Source organism: Oncorhynchus nerka, linkage group LG10 (genome assembly GCF_034236695.1).
Source record: "Oncorhynchus nerka isolate Pitt River linkage group LG10, Oner_Uvic_2.0, whole genome shotgun sequence".
Taxonomy (NCBI): domain Eukaryota; kingdom Metazoa; phylum Chordata; class Actinopteri; order Salmoniformes; family Salmonidae; genus Oncorhynchus; species Oncorhynchus nerka.
Window position 1 is genome coordinate 3,934,404 of NC_088405.1, and position 17,124 is coordinate 3,951,527.

The window sequence follows — 17,124 nt, forward strand, 5'->3', positions numbered from 1 at the left end:
GATGGACTGGCATTACAGCCTCGATGGACTGGCATTACAGCCTAGACTGGCATTACAGCCTAGATGGACTGGCATTACAGCCTAGACTTGCATTACAGCCTAGATGGACTGGCATTACAGCCTAGATGGACTGGCATTACAGCCTCGATGGACTGGCATTACAGCCTAGATGGACTGGCATTACAGCCTAGATGGACTGACATTACAGCCTAGATGGACTGACATTACAGCCTAGATGGACTGGCATTACAGCCTAGATGGGCTGGCATTACAGCCTAGACTGACATTACAGCCTAGACTGACATTACAGCCTAGATGGACTGGCATTACAGCCTAGATGGACTGGCATTACAGCCTAGATGGGCTGGCATTACAGCCTAGACTGGCATTACAGCCTAGATGGGCTGGCATTACAGCCTAGATGGACTGGCATTACAGCCTAGATGGACTGGCATTACAGCCTAGATGGACTGGCATTACAGCCTAGACTGGCATTACAGCCTAGACGGACTGGCATTACAGCCTAGACTGGCATTACAGCCTAGATGGACTGGCATTACAGCCTAGATGGACTGGCATTACAGCCTAGACTGGCATTACAGCCTAGATGGACTGGCATTACAGCCTAGATGGACTGGCATTACAGCCTAGATGGACTGGCATTACAGCCTAGACTGGCATTACAGCCTAGATGGACTGGCATTACAGCCTAGACTGGCATTACAGCCTAGATGGACTGGCATTACAGCCTAGATGGACTGGCATTACAGCCTAGACTGGCATTACAGCCTAGACGGACTGGCATTACAGCCTAGACTGGCATTACAGCCTAGATGGACTGGCATTACAGCCTAGATGGACTGGCATTACAGCCTAGATGGACTGGCATTACAGCCTAGATGGACTGGCATTACAGCCTAGACTGGCATTACAGCCTAGATGGACTGGCATTACAGCCTAGATGGGCTGGCATTCCAGCCTAGATGGGCTGGCATTACAGCCTAGATGGACTGGCATTACAGCCTAGATGGACTGGTATTACAGCCTAGATGGACTGGCATTACAGCCTAGACTGGCATTACAGCCTAGATGGACTGGCATTACAGCCTAGATGGGCTGGCATTACAGCCTACATGGGCTGGCATTACAGCCTCGATGGACTGGCATTACAGCCTAGATGGACTGGCAATACAGCCTAGACTGGCATTACAGCCTAGACGGACTGGCATTACAGCCTAGACGGACTGGCATTACAGCCTAGACGGACTGGCATTACAGCCTAGATGGACTGGCATTACAGCCTAGATGGACTGGCATTACAGCCTAGATGGACTGGCATTACAGCCTAAATGGGCTGGCATTACAGCCTAAATGGACTGGCATTACAGCCTAAATGGACTGGCATTACAGCCTAGATGGACTGGCATTACAGCCTAGATGGACTGGCATTACAGCCTAGACTGGCATTACAGCCTAGATGGACTGGCATTACAGCCTAGACTGGCATTACAGCCTAGATGGACTGGCATTACAGCCTAGACTGGCATTACAGCCTAGATGGACTGGCATTACAGCCTAGATGGACTGGCATTACAGCCTAGACTGGCATTACAGCCTAGATGGACTGGCATTACAGCCTAGACTGGCATTACAGCCTAGATGGACTGGCATTAAGATGTAGATTAAGAAACACACACTGACCAGGTAGATAACATCGTTAAAACACATTCCCAGTAGTAGACTATGAATTAATATATATTTTCCTATTCATCACAATTACCTCCCCGCCTCTCACTGTCAAGCCCATCTGACGGCATGCAGTTGACTGCAGTGGCGAGTCGATAGGATAGAGCAGAAGTGTTATAAACTCAGTGTTTAGCATAGGGCTCAAGAACGCCTACTCCACTGATATGAGCTACTACCGTGTTCACAATTCAATCCGTGACATCTAATCATTGTTAATCTTTATTTGTCCCGTTTCAGCACCTCGGCATCCGTAGGCTACTTTTACAGTAATGCCCAAGCTCGGGCGCTCCATCCTTTTGACACCCACGATGCGAATTCCAGATGGCACTGTAGATGATGCGACATCGTCATGACGAATCACGTTCAACATCCATTAAGATCTAGTTAACTTAAAAGTCAAATTAAATGTAGTCATAAATAACGATATGACACACAAAGCTGTCAACTGTAGTCTCTGCGCTCAGCGCGGCGCAGCAGCTTTGCGGTAAACTCTGCGCCAACAGCCAGAACCGAACCGGAGGAATCTAACGCGATGCAGACAAATCTACAACCGAACCAACAGCAGTATCACACCGACATATTACAACAGTGTAATCGCTTAGAAATGCACTTACGGTTCGTAGGAACTGGATTTCATCTTCTCCGGCTTCTCCCGCATCAGCCATAGTTGCCGTCCGCGACAGAGACCCGACAGAGCCGAACGGAGTATCCGTGTGGAGGCGACAGAAGGCAGCACCGGGGATGCTGCTGACCGTAGCTGTAGAATAACCCAGGATGTGTTGCCTCGCTCTCATTGGACGGGTTACATATTCAAAACGGGGAGGAGTTGTGCAGGTGTGTGTGAGCCGAGACTTTGAAGATGATCACTGTGCTCCCTCTTCCGGTATCATTTAAAAAACAGATGGTGCAGCAACGTGAACGGATGAAGGAAGATACGACTGTTATTGAAGAACGGCGTCGTACACCGACGGTGGTTGGAGATTCTGGTTGATTGAGTCATTAAAAAATCGTTAAAATAGGATTAGCTTGAGGTATGTCAGGAATGTTGCCGTTTTATCACGGGAGGCATATCCCGATCAACCAACCAACTAATCGATATTTCAATACAAGGCCAGCCAATATAGTATATGAACTGTTAAGAGCGCTGCAGCTAGTGTTGTTTTGTAATCGTATAATACAACAGACATCAAGACAGAGCCACATCGTGAGTAAATGATTTTATACTAAATGAATATGGTTCCAGATCAAACACTGTAATTTCAGAACATTCATAAAATAAAATAAATCATGACTTCTTTTCAGAAATAGTGGACACCTCCAGGATAAATCGATAACATCGCAAAATGACAATGATAACTGGTCAGTCAATAAGTTTTTGGCCACATTTCTTTGAAAGACAAAAATTGTGAAACAATTCAAAAATCATTCAAATCTGTAATTTACAATAACCATTCATTAAAAACATGTACCTTTATAGAGGTTTAGACATTAATATGGCGTGTCAAGTAAGTGAACATTTTGTGATGAAGATCATTTTTTTTTTTACTAATTATACATTTTGTAAACAAGTTGTATCTAATTTAGCATAAATACAATCTCAAATAAAAAAAACTGCTGAGGAAATGTACGTCTTCTAGAACCTAATATGTCCCTAATGATCAAATTCTGAAATTTAAACCATATGTATCTGTTAATTATTCAAATCTAAGATTGTGATTGCCAGAATAAAGAATAAATGACATTGGCAACAGTTGTTATATTAAAACTGTAAAATGTTAAGACCATATAAAAACAGCTCCATTTCTTAACTGACAGGTGGCCATTTTGAAAATAGCTATAAAAAATAAACATGAGCCTTAAAGTTGAGCCTTGATTCACTTGAAGTGTAAGTTTTTTTTAAATTATCTGGCCCTAAGCAGGGTCTAGAAGGGATGCAGATTTTTTCAGAATGTACCTTTTGTAGCAAGTTAGGAGCATTAATGTAGCAGGTTTGGGAGAATTAACATAGCAGGTTAGGAGAATTAACATAGCAGGTTAGGAGAATTAACATAGCAGGTTAGGATCATTAACATAGCAGGTTAGGGAGAATTAACATAGCAGGTTAGGATAATTAACATAGCAGGTTAGGATAATTAACATAGCAGGTTAGGATCATTAACATAGCAGGTTAGTATAATTAACATAGCAGGTTAGGAGAACTAACATAGCAGGTTAGGATAATTAACATAGCAGGTTAGGATAATTAACATAGCAGGTTAGGATAATTAACATAGCAGGTTAGGATAATTAACAGGTTAGGGGAGCAGGTTAGGATAATTAACATAGCAGGTTAGCAGGTTAGGATAATTAACATAGCAGGTTAGGAGAACTAACATAGCAGGTTAGGATAATTAACATAGCAGGTTAGGATAATTTAGCAGGTTAGGATAATTAACATAGCAGGTTAGGTTAGCAGGTTAGGATAATTAACATAGCAGGTTAGGATAATTAACATAGCAGGTTAGGGATAGATAATTAACATAGCAGGTTAGCAGGGATAATTAACATAGCAGGTTAGATAATTAACATAGCAGGTTAGGATAATTAACATAGCAGGTTAGGATAATTAACATAGCAGGTTAGGGAATTTGGGATAATTAACATAGCAGGTTAGGATAATTAACATAGCAGGTTAGTTAGCAGGGGATAATTAACATAGCAGGTTAGGATAATTAACATAGCAGGTTAGGGATAATTAATATAGCAGGTTAATTAACATAGCAGGTTAGGATAATTAACATAGCAGGTTAGGATAATTAACATAGCAGGTTAGGGATAATTAACATAGCAGGTTAGGGATAATTAACATAGCAGGTTAGGAGAATTAACATAGCAGGTTAGGATAATTAACATAGCAGGTTAGGAGAACTATTATAGCAGGTTAGGATAATTAACATAGCAGGTTGGAGAATTATAGCATAATTAACATAGCAGGTTAGGATAATTAACATAGCAGGTTAGGATAATTAACATAGCAGGTTAGGATAATTAACATAGCAGGTTAGGATAATTAACATAGCAGGTTAGGGTAATTAACATAGCAGGTTAGGGAGAATTGGGTTAAGTTTGGGAAAAGGGTTAGAATATGTCAACTTTTGACGTCAATTTGACAAAAGCTGTATCCCATCTAGACATGACCATTGAGCAGCGCGTCTGTTTTCTAGGTAGTGGTTGTGGATGCATTAGTGTCGTTGCCCAGGATTGGTTGAAGTATCACTGTCAGTCAGTGTCATAGCCCAGGATTGGTTGAAGTATCACTGTCAGTCAGTGTCGTAGCCCAGGATTGGTTGAAGTATCACTGTCAGTCAGTGTCGTAGCCCAGGATTGGCCCCAGCCAGCGTTCCACCTCAGACACTGGCATCTCTTTCCTCCCAGCATAGTCCTCCACCTGTGGTAACATGACATACCACACGTTAATATAATGTCATGACATACCACACGTTAATATAATGTCATGACATACCACACATTAATATAATGTCATGACATACCACACATTGACATACCACACGTTAATATAATGTCATGACATACCACACGTTAATATAATGTCATGACATACCACACGTTAATATAATGTCATGACATACCACACGTTAATATAATGTCATGACATACCACACATTAACACCATTAATATAATGTCATGACATACCACACGTTAATATAATGTCATGACATACCACACATTAACACCATTAATATGTCATGACATACCACACATTAACATAATGTCATGACATTAATCATAATGTCATGTGACATACCACACACATTAACCCCATGACATAACATAATGTCATGACATACCACACATTAATATAATTAATATAATGTCATGACATACCACACATTGACATACACACATTAATATAATGTCATGACATACCACACGTTAATATAATGTCATGACATACCACACATTAACCCATTAACATAATGTCATGACATACCACACATTAATATAATGTCATGACATACCACACATTAACATAATGTCATGACATACCATTAACATAATGTCATGACATACATACCACACATTAACATAATGTCAAGACAAACCAGACATTAACCCATTAACATAATATCATGACATACCACACATTAATATAATGTCATGACATACCACACATTAATATAATGTCATGACATACCACACATTAACATAATGTCATGACATACCATACATTAACATAATGTCATGACATACCACACATTAACACCATGTCATGACATACCACACATTAACATAATGTCATGACATACCACACATTAACACCATTAACATAATGTCATGACATACCACACATTAACATAATGTCATGACATACCACACATTAACATAATGTCATGACATAACCATTAACACCATTAACATAATGTCATGACATACCCAGTTCTGACACATTAACATAATGTCATGACATACCTTAACAGGCATTAACATAATGTCATGACATACCACACATTAAACCATTAACATAATGTCATGACATACTTGCCGGGCGAACATAATGTCATGACATAACATTAACATAATGTCATGACATACCACACATTAACATAATGTCATGACATACCACACAAACATAATGTCATGACATAGGTACATTAACATAATGTCATGACATACCACACATTAACATAATGTCATGACATACCACACATTAACATAATGTCATGACATAACACATTAACCCTATTAACATAATGTTGACTTAACATTAACTAATGCCTGACATAAATAAAAATGTCAACATAATGTCATGACATACCAAACATTAACATAATGTCATGACATACCACACATTAACACCATTAACATAATGTCATGACATACCACACATTAACATAATGTCATGACATACCACACATTAACATAATGTCATGACATACCACACATTAACATAATGTCATGACATACCACACATTAACATAATGTCATGACATACCACACATTAACACCATTAACATCATGTCATGACATACCACACATTAACATAATGTCATGACATCCCAAACATTAACATAATGTCATGACATACCACACATTAACATAATGTCATGACATACCACACATTAACATAATGTCATGACATACCACACATTAACACCATTAACATAATGTCATGACATACCACACATTAACATAATGTCATGACATACCACCCATTAACATAATGTCATGACATACCACACATTAACATAATGTCATGACATACCACACATTAACATAATGTCATGACATACCACACATTAACACCATTAACATAATGTCATGACATACCACACATTAACATAATGTCATGACATACCACACATTAACATTATGCCATGACATACCACACATTAACATGTCATTACATACCACACATTAACATAATGTCATGACATACCACACATTAACATAATGTCATGACATACCACACATTAACATAATGTCATGACATACCACACATTAACATAATGTCATGACATACCACACATTAACATTAACATAACATGACATTAACATAATGTCATGGCATACCACACATTAACATAATGCCATGACATACCACACATTAACATAATGCCATGACATACCACACATTAATAATTAATATAATGCCATGACATACCACACATTAATATAATGCCATGACATACCACACATTAACATAATGTCATGACATACCACACATTAACATAATGCCATGACATACCACACATTAACATAATGCCATGACATACCACACATTAACATAATGCCATGACATACCACACATTAACATAATGTCATGACATACCACACATTAACATAATGTCATGACATACCACACATTAACATAATGTCATGACATACCACACATTAACACCATTAACATAATGTCATGACATACCACACATTAACACCATTAACATAATGCCATGACATACCACACATTAACATAATGTCATGACATACCACACATTAACATAATGTCATGACATACCACACATTAACATAATGTCATGACATACCACACATTACCATTAACATAATGCCATGACATACCACACATTAACATAATGTCATGACATACCACACATTACCATTAACATAATGCCATGACATACCACACATTAACATAATGTCATGACATACCACACATTAACACCATTAACATAATGTCATGACATACCACACATTAATATAATGTCATGACATACCACCCATTAACATAATGCCATGACATACCACACATTAACATAATGTCATGACATACCACACATTAACATAATGCCATGACATACCACACATTAACATAATGTCATGACATACCACACATTAACACCATTAACATAATGTCATGACATACCACACATTAACATAATGTCATGACATACCACACATTAATATAATGTCATGACATACCACACATGAACCCTATTAACATAATGTCATGACATACCACACATTAACACCATTAACATAATGTCATGACATACCACGACGGCGGGCATCCCCCCACTAGGCTACCTGCTGGTTACTGGCCCAACGCTCTAACCACTAGGCTACCTGCTGGTTACTGGCCCAACGCTCTAACCACTAGGCTACCTGCTGGTTACTGGCCCAACGCTCTAACCACTAGGCTACCTGCCGGTTACTAGCCCAACGCTCTAACCACTAGGCTACCTGCCGGTTACGCCCAACGCTCTAACCACTAGGCTACCTGCCGGTTACCCTCCAACGCTCTAACCACTAGGCTACCTGCTGGTTACTGGCCCAACGCTCTAACCACTAGGCTACCTGCCTGGTTACTGGCCCAACGCTCTAACCACTAGGCTACCTGCTGGTTACTAGCCCAACGCTCTAACCACTAGGCTACCTGCCGGTTACTAGCCCAACACTCTAACCACTAGGCTACCTGCTGGTTACGCCCAACGCTCTAACCACTAGGCTACCTGCCGTTACCCTCCAACGCTCTAACCACTAGGCTACCTGCCGCCCCTCCACTCTAACCACTAGGCTACCTGCCGCCCCTCCACTCTAACCACTAGGCTACCTGCCGCCCCTCCACTCTAACCACTAGGCTACCTGATGGTTACCCTCCACTCTAACCACTAGGCTACCTGCCGCCTCCACTCTAACCACTAGGCTACCTGCCGCCCTCCACTCTAACCACTAGGCTACCTGCCGCCTCCTCCGCTCTAACCACTAGGCTACCTGCCGCCCTCCACTCTAACCACTAGGCTACCTGCCGCCCCTCCGCTCTAACCACTAGGCTACCTGGCCGCCCTCCGCTCTAACCACTAGGCTACCTGCCGCCCCTCCAACTCTAACCACTAGGCTACCTGCCGCCTCCACCTAACCACTAGGCTACCTGCCGCCCTCCACTCTAACCACTAGGCTACCTGCCGCCCTCCACTCTAACCACCAGGCTACCTGCCGCCCTCCACTCTAACCACCAGGCTACCTGCCGCCCTCCACTCTAACCACCAGGCTACCTGCCGCCCCTCCACTCTAACCACTCAGGCTACCTGCCGCCCCTCCACTCTAACCACTAGGCTACCTGCCGCCCCTCCACTCTAACCACTAGGCTACCTGCCGCCCTCCACTCTAACCACTAGGCTACCTGCCGCCCTCCACTCTAACCACTAGGCTACCTGCCGCCCTCCACTCTAACCACCAGGCTACCTGCCGCCCCTCCACTCTAACCACTAGGCTACCTGCCGCCCTCCACTCTAACCACTAGGCTACCTGCCGCCCCTCCACTCTAACCACTAGGCTACCTGCCGCCCTACACTCTAACCACCAGGCTACCTGCCGCCCTCCACTCTAACCACTAGGCTACCTGCCGCCCCCTCCACTCTAACCACTAGGCTACCTGCCGCCCCTCCACTCTAACCACTCAGGCTACCTGCCGCCCTCCACTCTAACCACTAGGCTACCTGCCGCCCTCCACTCTAACCACTAGGCTACCTGCCGCCCCTCCACTCTAACCACCAGGCTACCTGCCGCCCTCCACTCTAACCACTAGGCTGCCGCCCTCCACTCTAACCACCAGGCTACCTGCCGCCCCTCCACTCTAACCACTAGGCTACCTGCCGCCCCTACACTCTAACCACTAGGCTACCTGCCGCCCCTACACTCTAACCACTAGGCTACCTGCCGCCCTCCACTCTAACCACTAGGCTACCTGCCGAGCCCTACACTCTAACCACTAGGCTACCTGCCGCCCCTCCACTCTAACCACTAGGCTACCCTGCCACCCTCCACTCTAACCACTAGGCTACCTGCCCCCTCCACTCTAACCACTAGGCTACCTGCCGCCCCTCCACTCTAACCACTAGGCTACCTGCCGCCCTCCACTCTAACCACTAGGCTACCTGCCGCCCCTCCACTCTAACCACTAGGCTACCTGCCGCCCCTCCACTCTAACCACTAGGCTACCTGCCGCCCCTCCACTCTAACCACTAGGCTACCTGCCGCTCCCTCCACTCTAACCACCAGGCTACCTGCCGCCCTCCACTCTAACCACTAGGCTACCTGCCGCCCTCCACTCTAACCACTAGGCTAACCACTCCAGCTTTAGGCTACGCTGCCGCCCCTACACTCTACCCACTCAAAAAGGCTACCTGCCGCCCTCCACTTTAACCACCAGGCTACCTGCAAGGCTCTCCATTCTAACCACTAGGCTACCTGCCCCCTCCACTCTAACCACAAGGCTACCCTTCCAACCCTCCACTCTAACCACTAGGCTACCTGCCGCCCCTCCACTCTAACCACTAGGCTACCTGCCGTCCCTACACTCTAACCACTAGACTACCTGCCGCCCCTCCACTCTAACCACTAGGCTACCTGCCGCCCCTCCACTCTAACCACTAGGCTACCCTTCCAACCCTCCACTCTAACCACTAGGCTACCCTTCCAACCCTCCACTCTAACCACTAGGCTACCCTTCCAACCCTCCACTCTAACCACTAGGCTACCCTGCCGCCCCTCCACTCTAACCACTAGGCTACCCTTCCAACCCTCCACTCTAACCACTAGGCTACCCTGCCGCCCCTCCACTCTAACCACTAGGCTACCCTTCCAACCCTCCACTCTAACCACTAGGCTACCCTTCCAACCCTCCACTCTAACCACTAGGCTACCCTTCCAACCCTCCACTCTAACCACTAGGCTACCCTTCCAACCCTCCACTCTAACCACTAGGCTACCCTGCCACCCTCCACTCTAACCACTAGGCTACCTTCCAACCCTCCACTCTAACCACTAGGCTACCCTTCCGCCCCTCCTGGTTCTAACCACTAGGCTACCTTCCGCCCTCCACTCTAACCACCAGGCTACCCTTCCAACCCTCCACTCTAACCACTAGGCTACCCTTCCGCCCCTCCACTCTAACCACTAGGCTACCCTTCCAACCCTCCACTCTAACCACTAGGCTACCCTTCCAACCCTCCACTCTAACCACTAGGCTACGCTAACTAAATGTTAACGAGTGCATTCTGGACAGTTTCTGACCTAAACTATACAAGTACACTCAAAAAATGCTACTCAGTTTGCTGCATGCACAAAACATATATATATATTAGACAGCAATTCTTGAATTCAGGAGGGGATTCTCTGCTGCCAACTAAAGGTGTTTAACGCTGATTTTGGAAGAAGCTAACCACTTCGCTAGATAGGCTAACGTGCTACTAAATTAGCAAACCAAAAACACAACTGTAGAGCTTTTAGACAGTTAGACAGGATTTGAACCAAGGACTGTAGTGACGCCTCTTGAACTTAGGATGCACAGTGCCTTAGTGCAATCCGTTTTGTCACCAAAGCCCCATATACTACCCAACTATACTATATACTACTACTAACTTGCCTACCTGGTTAAAAAAAGGTTAAATAAAAATAAAAATAAAAAAGGGCCCAAGTGTCAGTGAGGTTTGAAAACAGCGCCCCCTTGCGGTGGGTTGTTAATCAGTTACACAACAAATAAAACCAATGAATCCCACCCTGAGCCTGTATCAGTACCTGTTCTCTGGTGATCTTTCCCACTGAGAAGTAGGTGGCTTTAGGGTGAGAGAAGTACAGCCCAGAGACAGCTGCTGCTGGGGGTCATGGCCAGAGACTCAGTCAACTTGATACCTGGAAACACATCAGACATCATCATTTTGGGGGTCCCAAAACCTCACACAGTCTTTAATGCAGAAACTACTCTCACCCCCCCCACATCTCTTAGACCTTCATCTGGATAGGAAAAGACTGGCCACAGTAAATAAAAGCCAACCAAATGTCAATTAGACATTCATCTACAGGTGGAAACAACTGGAGTTACCTGGTTAGAATGTCAATTAGACCTTCATCTGCAGGTGGAAACAATATGGGAAAAGAACTGGACATTCATCTGTGGAAACAACATGGGTTTGAAGCTCCTCGTTAAGACTGTCAATTAGACATTCATCTGACAGGTGGAAACAATATGGGGTTGGAAGCTCCTCTTAAGACTGTCAATTAGACATTCATCTGGACAGGTGGAAACAATATGGGGTTGAAGCTCCTCGTTTAGACTGTCAATTAGACATTCATCTGGACAGGTGGAAACAATATGGGGTTGAAGCTCCTCGTTTAGACTGTCAATTAGACATTCATCTGGACAGGTGGAAACAATATGGGGTTGGAAGCTCCTCGTTAGACTGTGTTTCACCTGGTCAGATGTTTCAGATCAGGTGAAAGGGAGAGGAGGTGAGAGGAAGAGGAGGTGAGAGGAAGAGGCCTTACCCTCTTCTCTCTCTACCCGGTCCACATGGCGGTCTTCTCCGTGTGGTCGGGCTGGTTGGGGTATCCTGCGGCTGGCCTGATGCCCTCGTAACGGATCCTGTGCATGTCCTCTGTCTGAGGTTCTCCTCCACGCTGTTAGCCCCACAGCTGTTACGCACCCTGGCGTGGAGCTCCTCGGCAAACGCCTGGTGGACGGGAGACGCACAGACCTTTAGCTTTAAATGGACTCTTAATGTCACGGTTCACCTGGCCTATTAGTGGTATGGGCTCAGCTATCAGTCTGTCACGTATGGCTTCCTATTGGGCTGTAGTTATCAGTCTGTCATGTATGGCTTAAATAAAGGTGTCTGTCATGTATGGCTTCCTATTGGCCTGTAGTTATCAGTCTGTCTCCATGGCTTCCTATTGGCCTGTAGTTATCAGTCTGTAAATGTATGGATTTCTATTGGTCTGTAGTTATCAGTCTGTCATGTCTGGCTTCCTATTGGCCTGTAGTTATCAGTCTGTCACGTATGGCTTCCTATTCGGCTGTAGTTATCAGTCTGTCATGTCTGGCTTCCTATTGGCCTGTAGTTATCAGTCTGTCATGTATGGATTCCTATTGGTCTGTAGTTATCAGTCTGTCATGTATGGCTTCCTATTGGCCTGTAGTTATCAGTCTGTCACGTATGGCTTCCTATTGGGCTGTAGTTATCAGTCTGTAATGTATGGCTTCCTATTGGGCTGTAGTTATCAGTCTGTCAGTGTCTGGCTTCCTATTGGTCTGTAGTTATCAGTCTGTCAGTATGGCTTCCTATTGGCCTGTAGTTATCAGTCTGTCACGTATGGCTTCCGTATGGCTTCCTATTGGCCTGTAGTTATCAGTCTGGCACGTATGGCTTCCTATTGGGCTGTAGTTATCAGTCTGTCATGTCTGGCTTCCTATTGGTCTGTAGTTATCAGTCTGTCATGTATGGCTTCCTATTGGGCTGTAGTTATCAGTCTGTCACTGATGGCTTCCTATTGGCTGTAGTTATCAAGTCTGTCATGTATGGCTTCCTATTGGGCTGTAGTTATCAGTCTGTCATGTCTGGCTTCCTATTGGGCTGTAGTTATCAGTCTGTCACGTATGGCTTCCTATTCGGCTGTAGTTATCAGTCTGTCACGTATGGCTTCCTATTGGGCTGTAGTTATCAGTCTGTCATGTATGGCTTCCTATTGGGCTGTAGTTATCAGTCTGTCACGTATGGCTTCCTATTGGGCTGTAGTTATCAGTCTGTCATGTCTGGCTTCCTATTGGTCTGTAGTTATCAGTCTGTCATGTCTGGCCTTCCTCATTGGTCTGTAGTTATCAGTCTGTCATGTATGGCTTCCTATTGGCCTGTAGTGATCAGTCTGGTCATGTAGTTACATCTGCTGGCTTCCTATTGGCCTATAGTGATCAGTCTGTCAAGTCCTGGGGTGTCAGCCTCAGAGTATTAGTGACACTCAGAGTCCGGACTCAGTATAGTGACACTAGAGTCCGTACCTCAGTATAGTAACACTAGAGTCCGTACCTCAGTATAGTGACACTAGAGTCCGCTCAGTATAGTAACACTAGAGTCCGTAGCTCAGTATAGTGACACTAGAGTCCGTACTCAGTATAGTAACACTCAGAGTATCAGTATAGTGACACTAGAGTCAGTACCTCAGTATAGTGACACTAGAGTCCGTACCTCAGTATAGTGACACTAGAGTCCGTACTCAGTATAGTGACACTAGAGTCCGTACCTCAGTATAGTGACACTAGAGTCCGTTCTCTCAGTATAGTAACACTAGAGTCCTCAGCTAGGTGTCAGTATAGTAACACTAGAGTCCTCAGCCAGGTGTCAGTATAGTGACACTAGAGTCCTCAGCTAGGTGTCAGTATAGTAACACTAGAGTCCATACCTCAGCCAGGTGTCAGAATAGTGACACTAGAGTCCATACCTCAGCCAGGTGTCAGTATAGTAACACTAGAGTCCTCAGCCAGGTGTCAGTATATAGTGACACTAGCCAGAGTCCGTACCTCAGCCAGGGTGTCAGTATAGTGAAACTAGAGTCCATACATCAGCCAGGTGTCAGTATAGTAACACTAGAGTCCTCAGCTAGGTGTCAGTAAAGTCACACTAGAGTCCGTACCTCAGTATAGTAACACTAGAGTCCGTACTCCTCAGTATAGTAACACTAGATTCCGTACCTCAGTATAGTGACACTAGATTCCGTAGGTGTCAGTATAGTGACACTAGAGTCCTCAGCTAGGTGTCAGTATAGTCAGTATGTATGACACTAGAGTCCGTACCTCAGTATAGTGACACTAGAGTCCGTACCTCAGTATAGTGACACTAGAGTCCGTACCTCAGTATAGTGACACTAGAGTCCGCACCTCAGTATAGTGACACTAGAGTCCGTACCTCAGCCAGGTGTCAGTATAGTGACACTAGAGTTACCTCAGTATAGTGACACTAGAGTCCGTACTCCTCAGTATAGTAACACTAGAGTCCGTACCTCAGTATAGTAACACTAGAGTCCGTACTCATAGTGACACTAGAGTCCGTACCTCAGTATAGTGACACTAGAGTCCGTACTCTCAGTATAGTGACACTAGAGTCCGTAGCCAGGTGTCAGTATAGTGACACTAGAGTCTGTACCTCAGTATAGTGACACTAGAGTCCGTACCTCAGTATAGTGACACTAGAGTCCGTACTCATCAGGTGTCAGTATAGTGACACTAGAGTCCGTACCTCAGTATAGTGACACTAGAGTCCGTACCTCAGTATAGTGACACTAGAGTCCGGCCTCAGTATAGTGACACTAGAGTCTGTACCTCAGTATAGTAACACTAGAGTCCGTACCTCAGTATAGTGACACTAGAGTCCGTACCTCAGTATAGTGACACTAGAGTCCGTACTCAGTATAGTGACACTAGAGTCCGTCCTCAGTATAGTGACACTAGAGTCCGTACCTCAGTATAGTGACACTAGAGTCTTCAGTATAGTGACACTAGAGTCCGTCTCAGTATAGTGACACTAGAGTCCGTACCTCAGTATAGTGACACTAGAGTCATCAGCATAGTGACACTTGTCCCTAGTTAGTGACCTCAGTATAGTCCGTAGTCCTCAGTATAGTGACAGTTAGAGTCCGTCAGCCAGGTTCAGTATAGTGACACTAGAGTCCGTCTGTCAGTATAGTGACACTAGAGTCCGTAGTTATCAGTATAGTGACACCAGAGTCCGTACCTCAGTATAGCAACACTAGAGTCCGTATCAGTATAGTGACACTAGAGTCCGGCCTCAGTATAGTGACACTAGAGTCCGTACCTCAGTATAGTGACACTAGAGTCCGTACCTCAGTATAGTAACACTAGAGTCCGTATCAGTATAGTGACACTAGAGTCCTCAGCCTCAGTATAGTGACACTAGAGTTACCTCAGTATAGTGACACTAGAGTCCGTACTTCAGTATAGTGACACTAGAGTTATCAGTATAGTGACACTAGAGTCTGTTCCTCAGTATAGTAACACTAGAGTCCGTACTCAGTATAGTCAGTCCGTATAGTGACACCAGAGTACCAGTATAGTGACACTAGAGTCCGTACCTCAGTATAGTGACACTAGAGTCCGTACCTCAGTATAGTGACACTAGAGTCCGTACCTCAGTATAGTGACACTAGAGTCCGCTACCTCAGTATAGTGACACTAGAGTCCGTACCTCAGTATAGTAACACTAGAGTCCGTACCTCAGTATAGTGACACTAGAGTCCGTACCTCAGTATAGTGACACTAGAGTCCGTACCTCAGTATAGTGACACTAGAGTCCGTACACTCAGTCAGCATAGTGACACTAGAGTCCGTACCTCAGTATAGTGACACTAGAGTCCGTACCTCAGTATAGTGACACTAGAGTCCGTACCAGGTGTCAGTATAGTAACACTAGAGTCCGGCTTCAGTATAGTGACACAGAGTCCTCAGTGACACTAGAGTGTCAGTATAGTGACACTCAGAGTCCGTACCTCAGTATAGTGACACTAGAGTTACCTCAGTATAGTGACACTAGAGTCCGTACTCAGTATAGTGACACTAGAGTCCGTACCTCAGTATAGTGACACTAGAGTCCTACCTCAGTATAGTGACACTAGAGAGTCCTCAGTATAGTGACACAGAGTCCAGGTGTCAGTATAGTGACACTAGAGTCCGTACCTCAGTATAGTGACACTAGAGTCCGTACCTCAGTATAGTGACACTAGAGTCCGTAGTATAGTGACACTAGAGTCCTCAGTATAGTGACACTAGAGTCTCAGTATAGTGACACTAGAGTCCTCAGTATAGTGACACTAGAGTCCGTAGACCTCAGTATAGTGACACTAGAGTCCGCAGCCTCAGTATAGTGACACTAGAGTCCGTACCTCAGTATAGTGACACTAGAGTCCGTACCTCAGTATAGTGACACTAGAGTCCGTACCTCAGTATAGTGACACTAGAGTCCGTACCTCAGTATAGTGACACTAGAGAGTCCTAGAGTCCTCAGCCAGGTGTCAGTATAGTGACACTAGAGTCCGTACCTCAGTATAGTGACACTAGAGTCCGTACCTCAGTATAG

At 44.6% G+C, this 17,124-nt stretch overlaps 1 protein-coding gene across 1 annotated transcript in view; it reads right to left on the minus strand.

Annotated features, from left to right (window-relative positions):
- Positions 1-4,705: 4,705 nt before the first annotated feature.
- LOC135573636 (methionine synthase-like) overlaps positions 4,706-17,124 on the minus strand; it is a 97,192-nt gene continuing 84,773 nt past the window's right edge. Inside the window, 5 exon segments of the mRNA XM_065022931.1 lie at positions 4,706-5,173; positions 11,783-11,863; positions 11,865-11,924; positions 12,551-12,645; positions 12,648-12,714. Coding sequence (XP_064879003.1) covers positions 5,087-5,173; positions 11,783-11,863; positions 11,865-11,924; positions 12,551-12,645; positions 12,648-12,714 — 390 coding nt within the window. The 3' untranslated portion in view covers positions 4,706-5,086.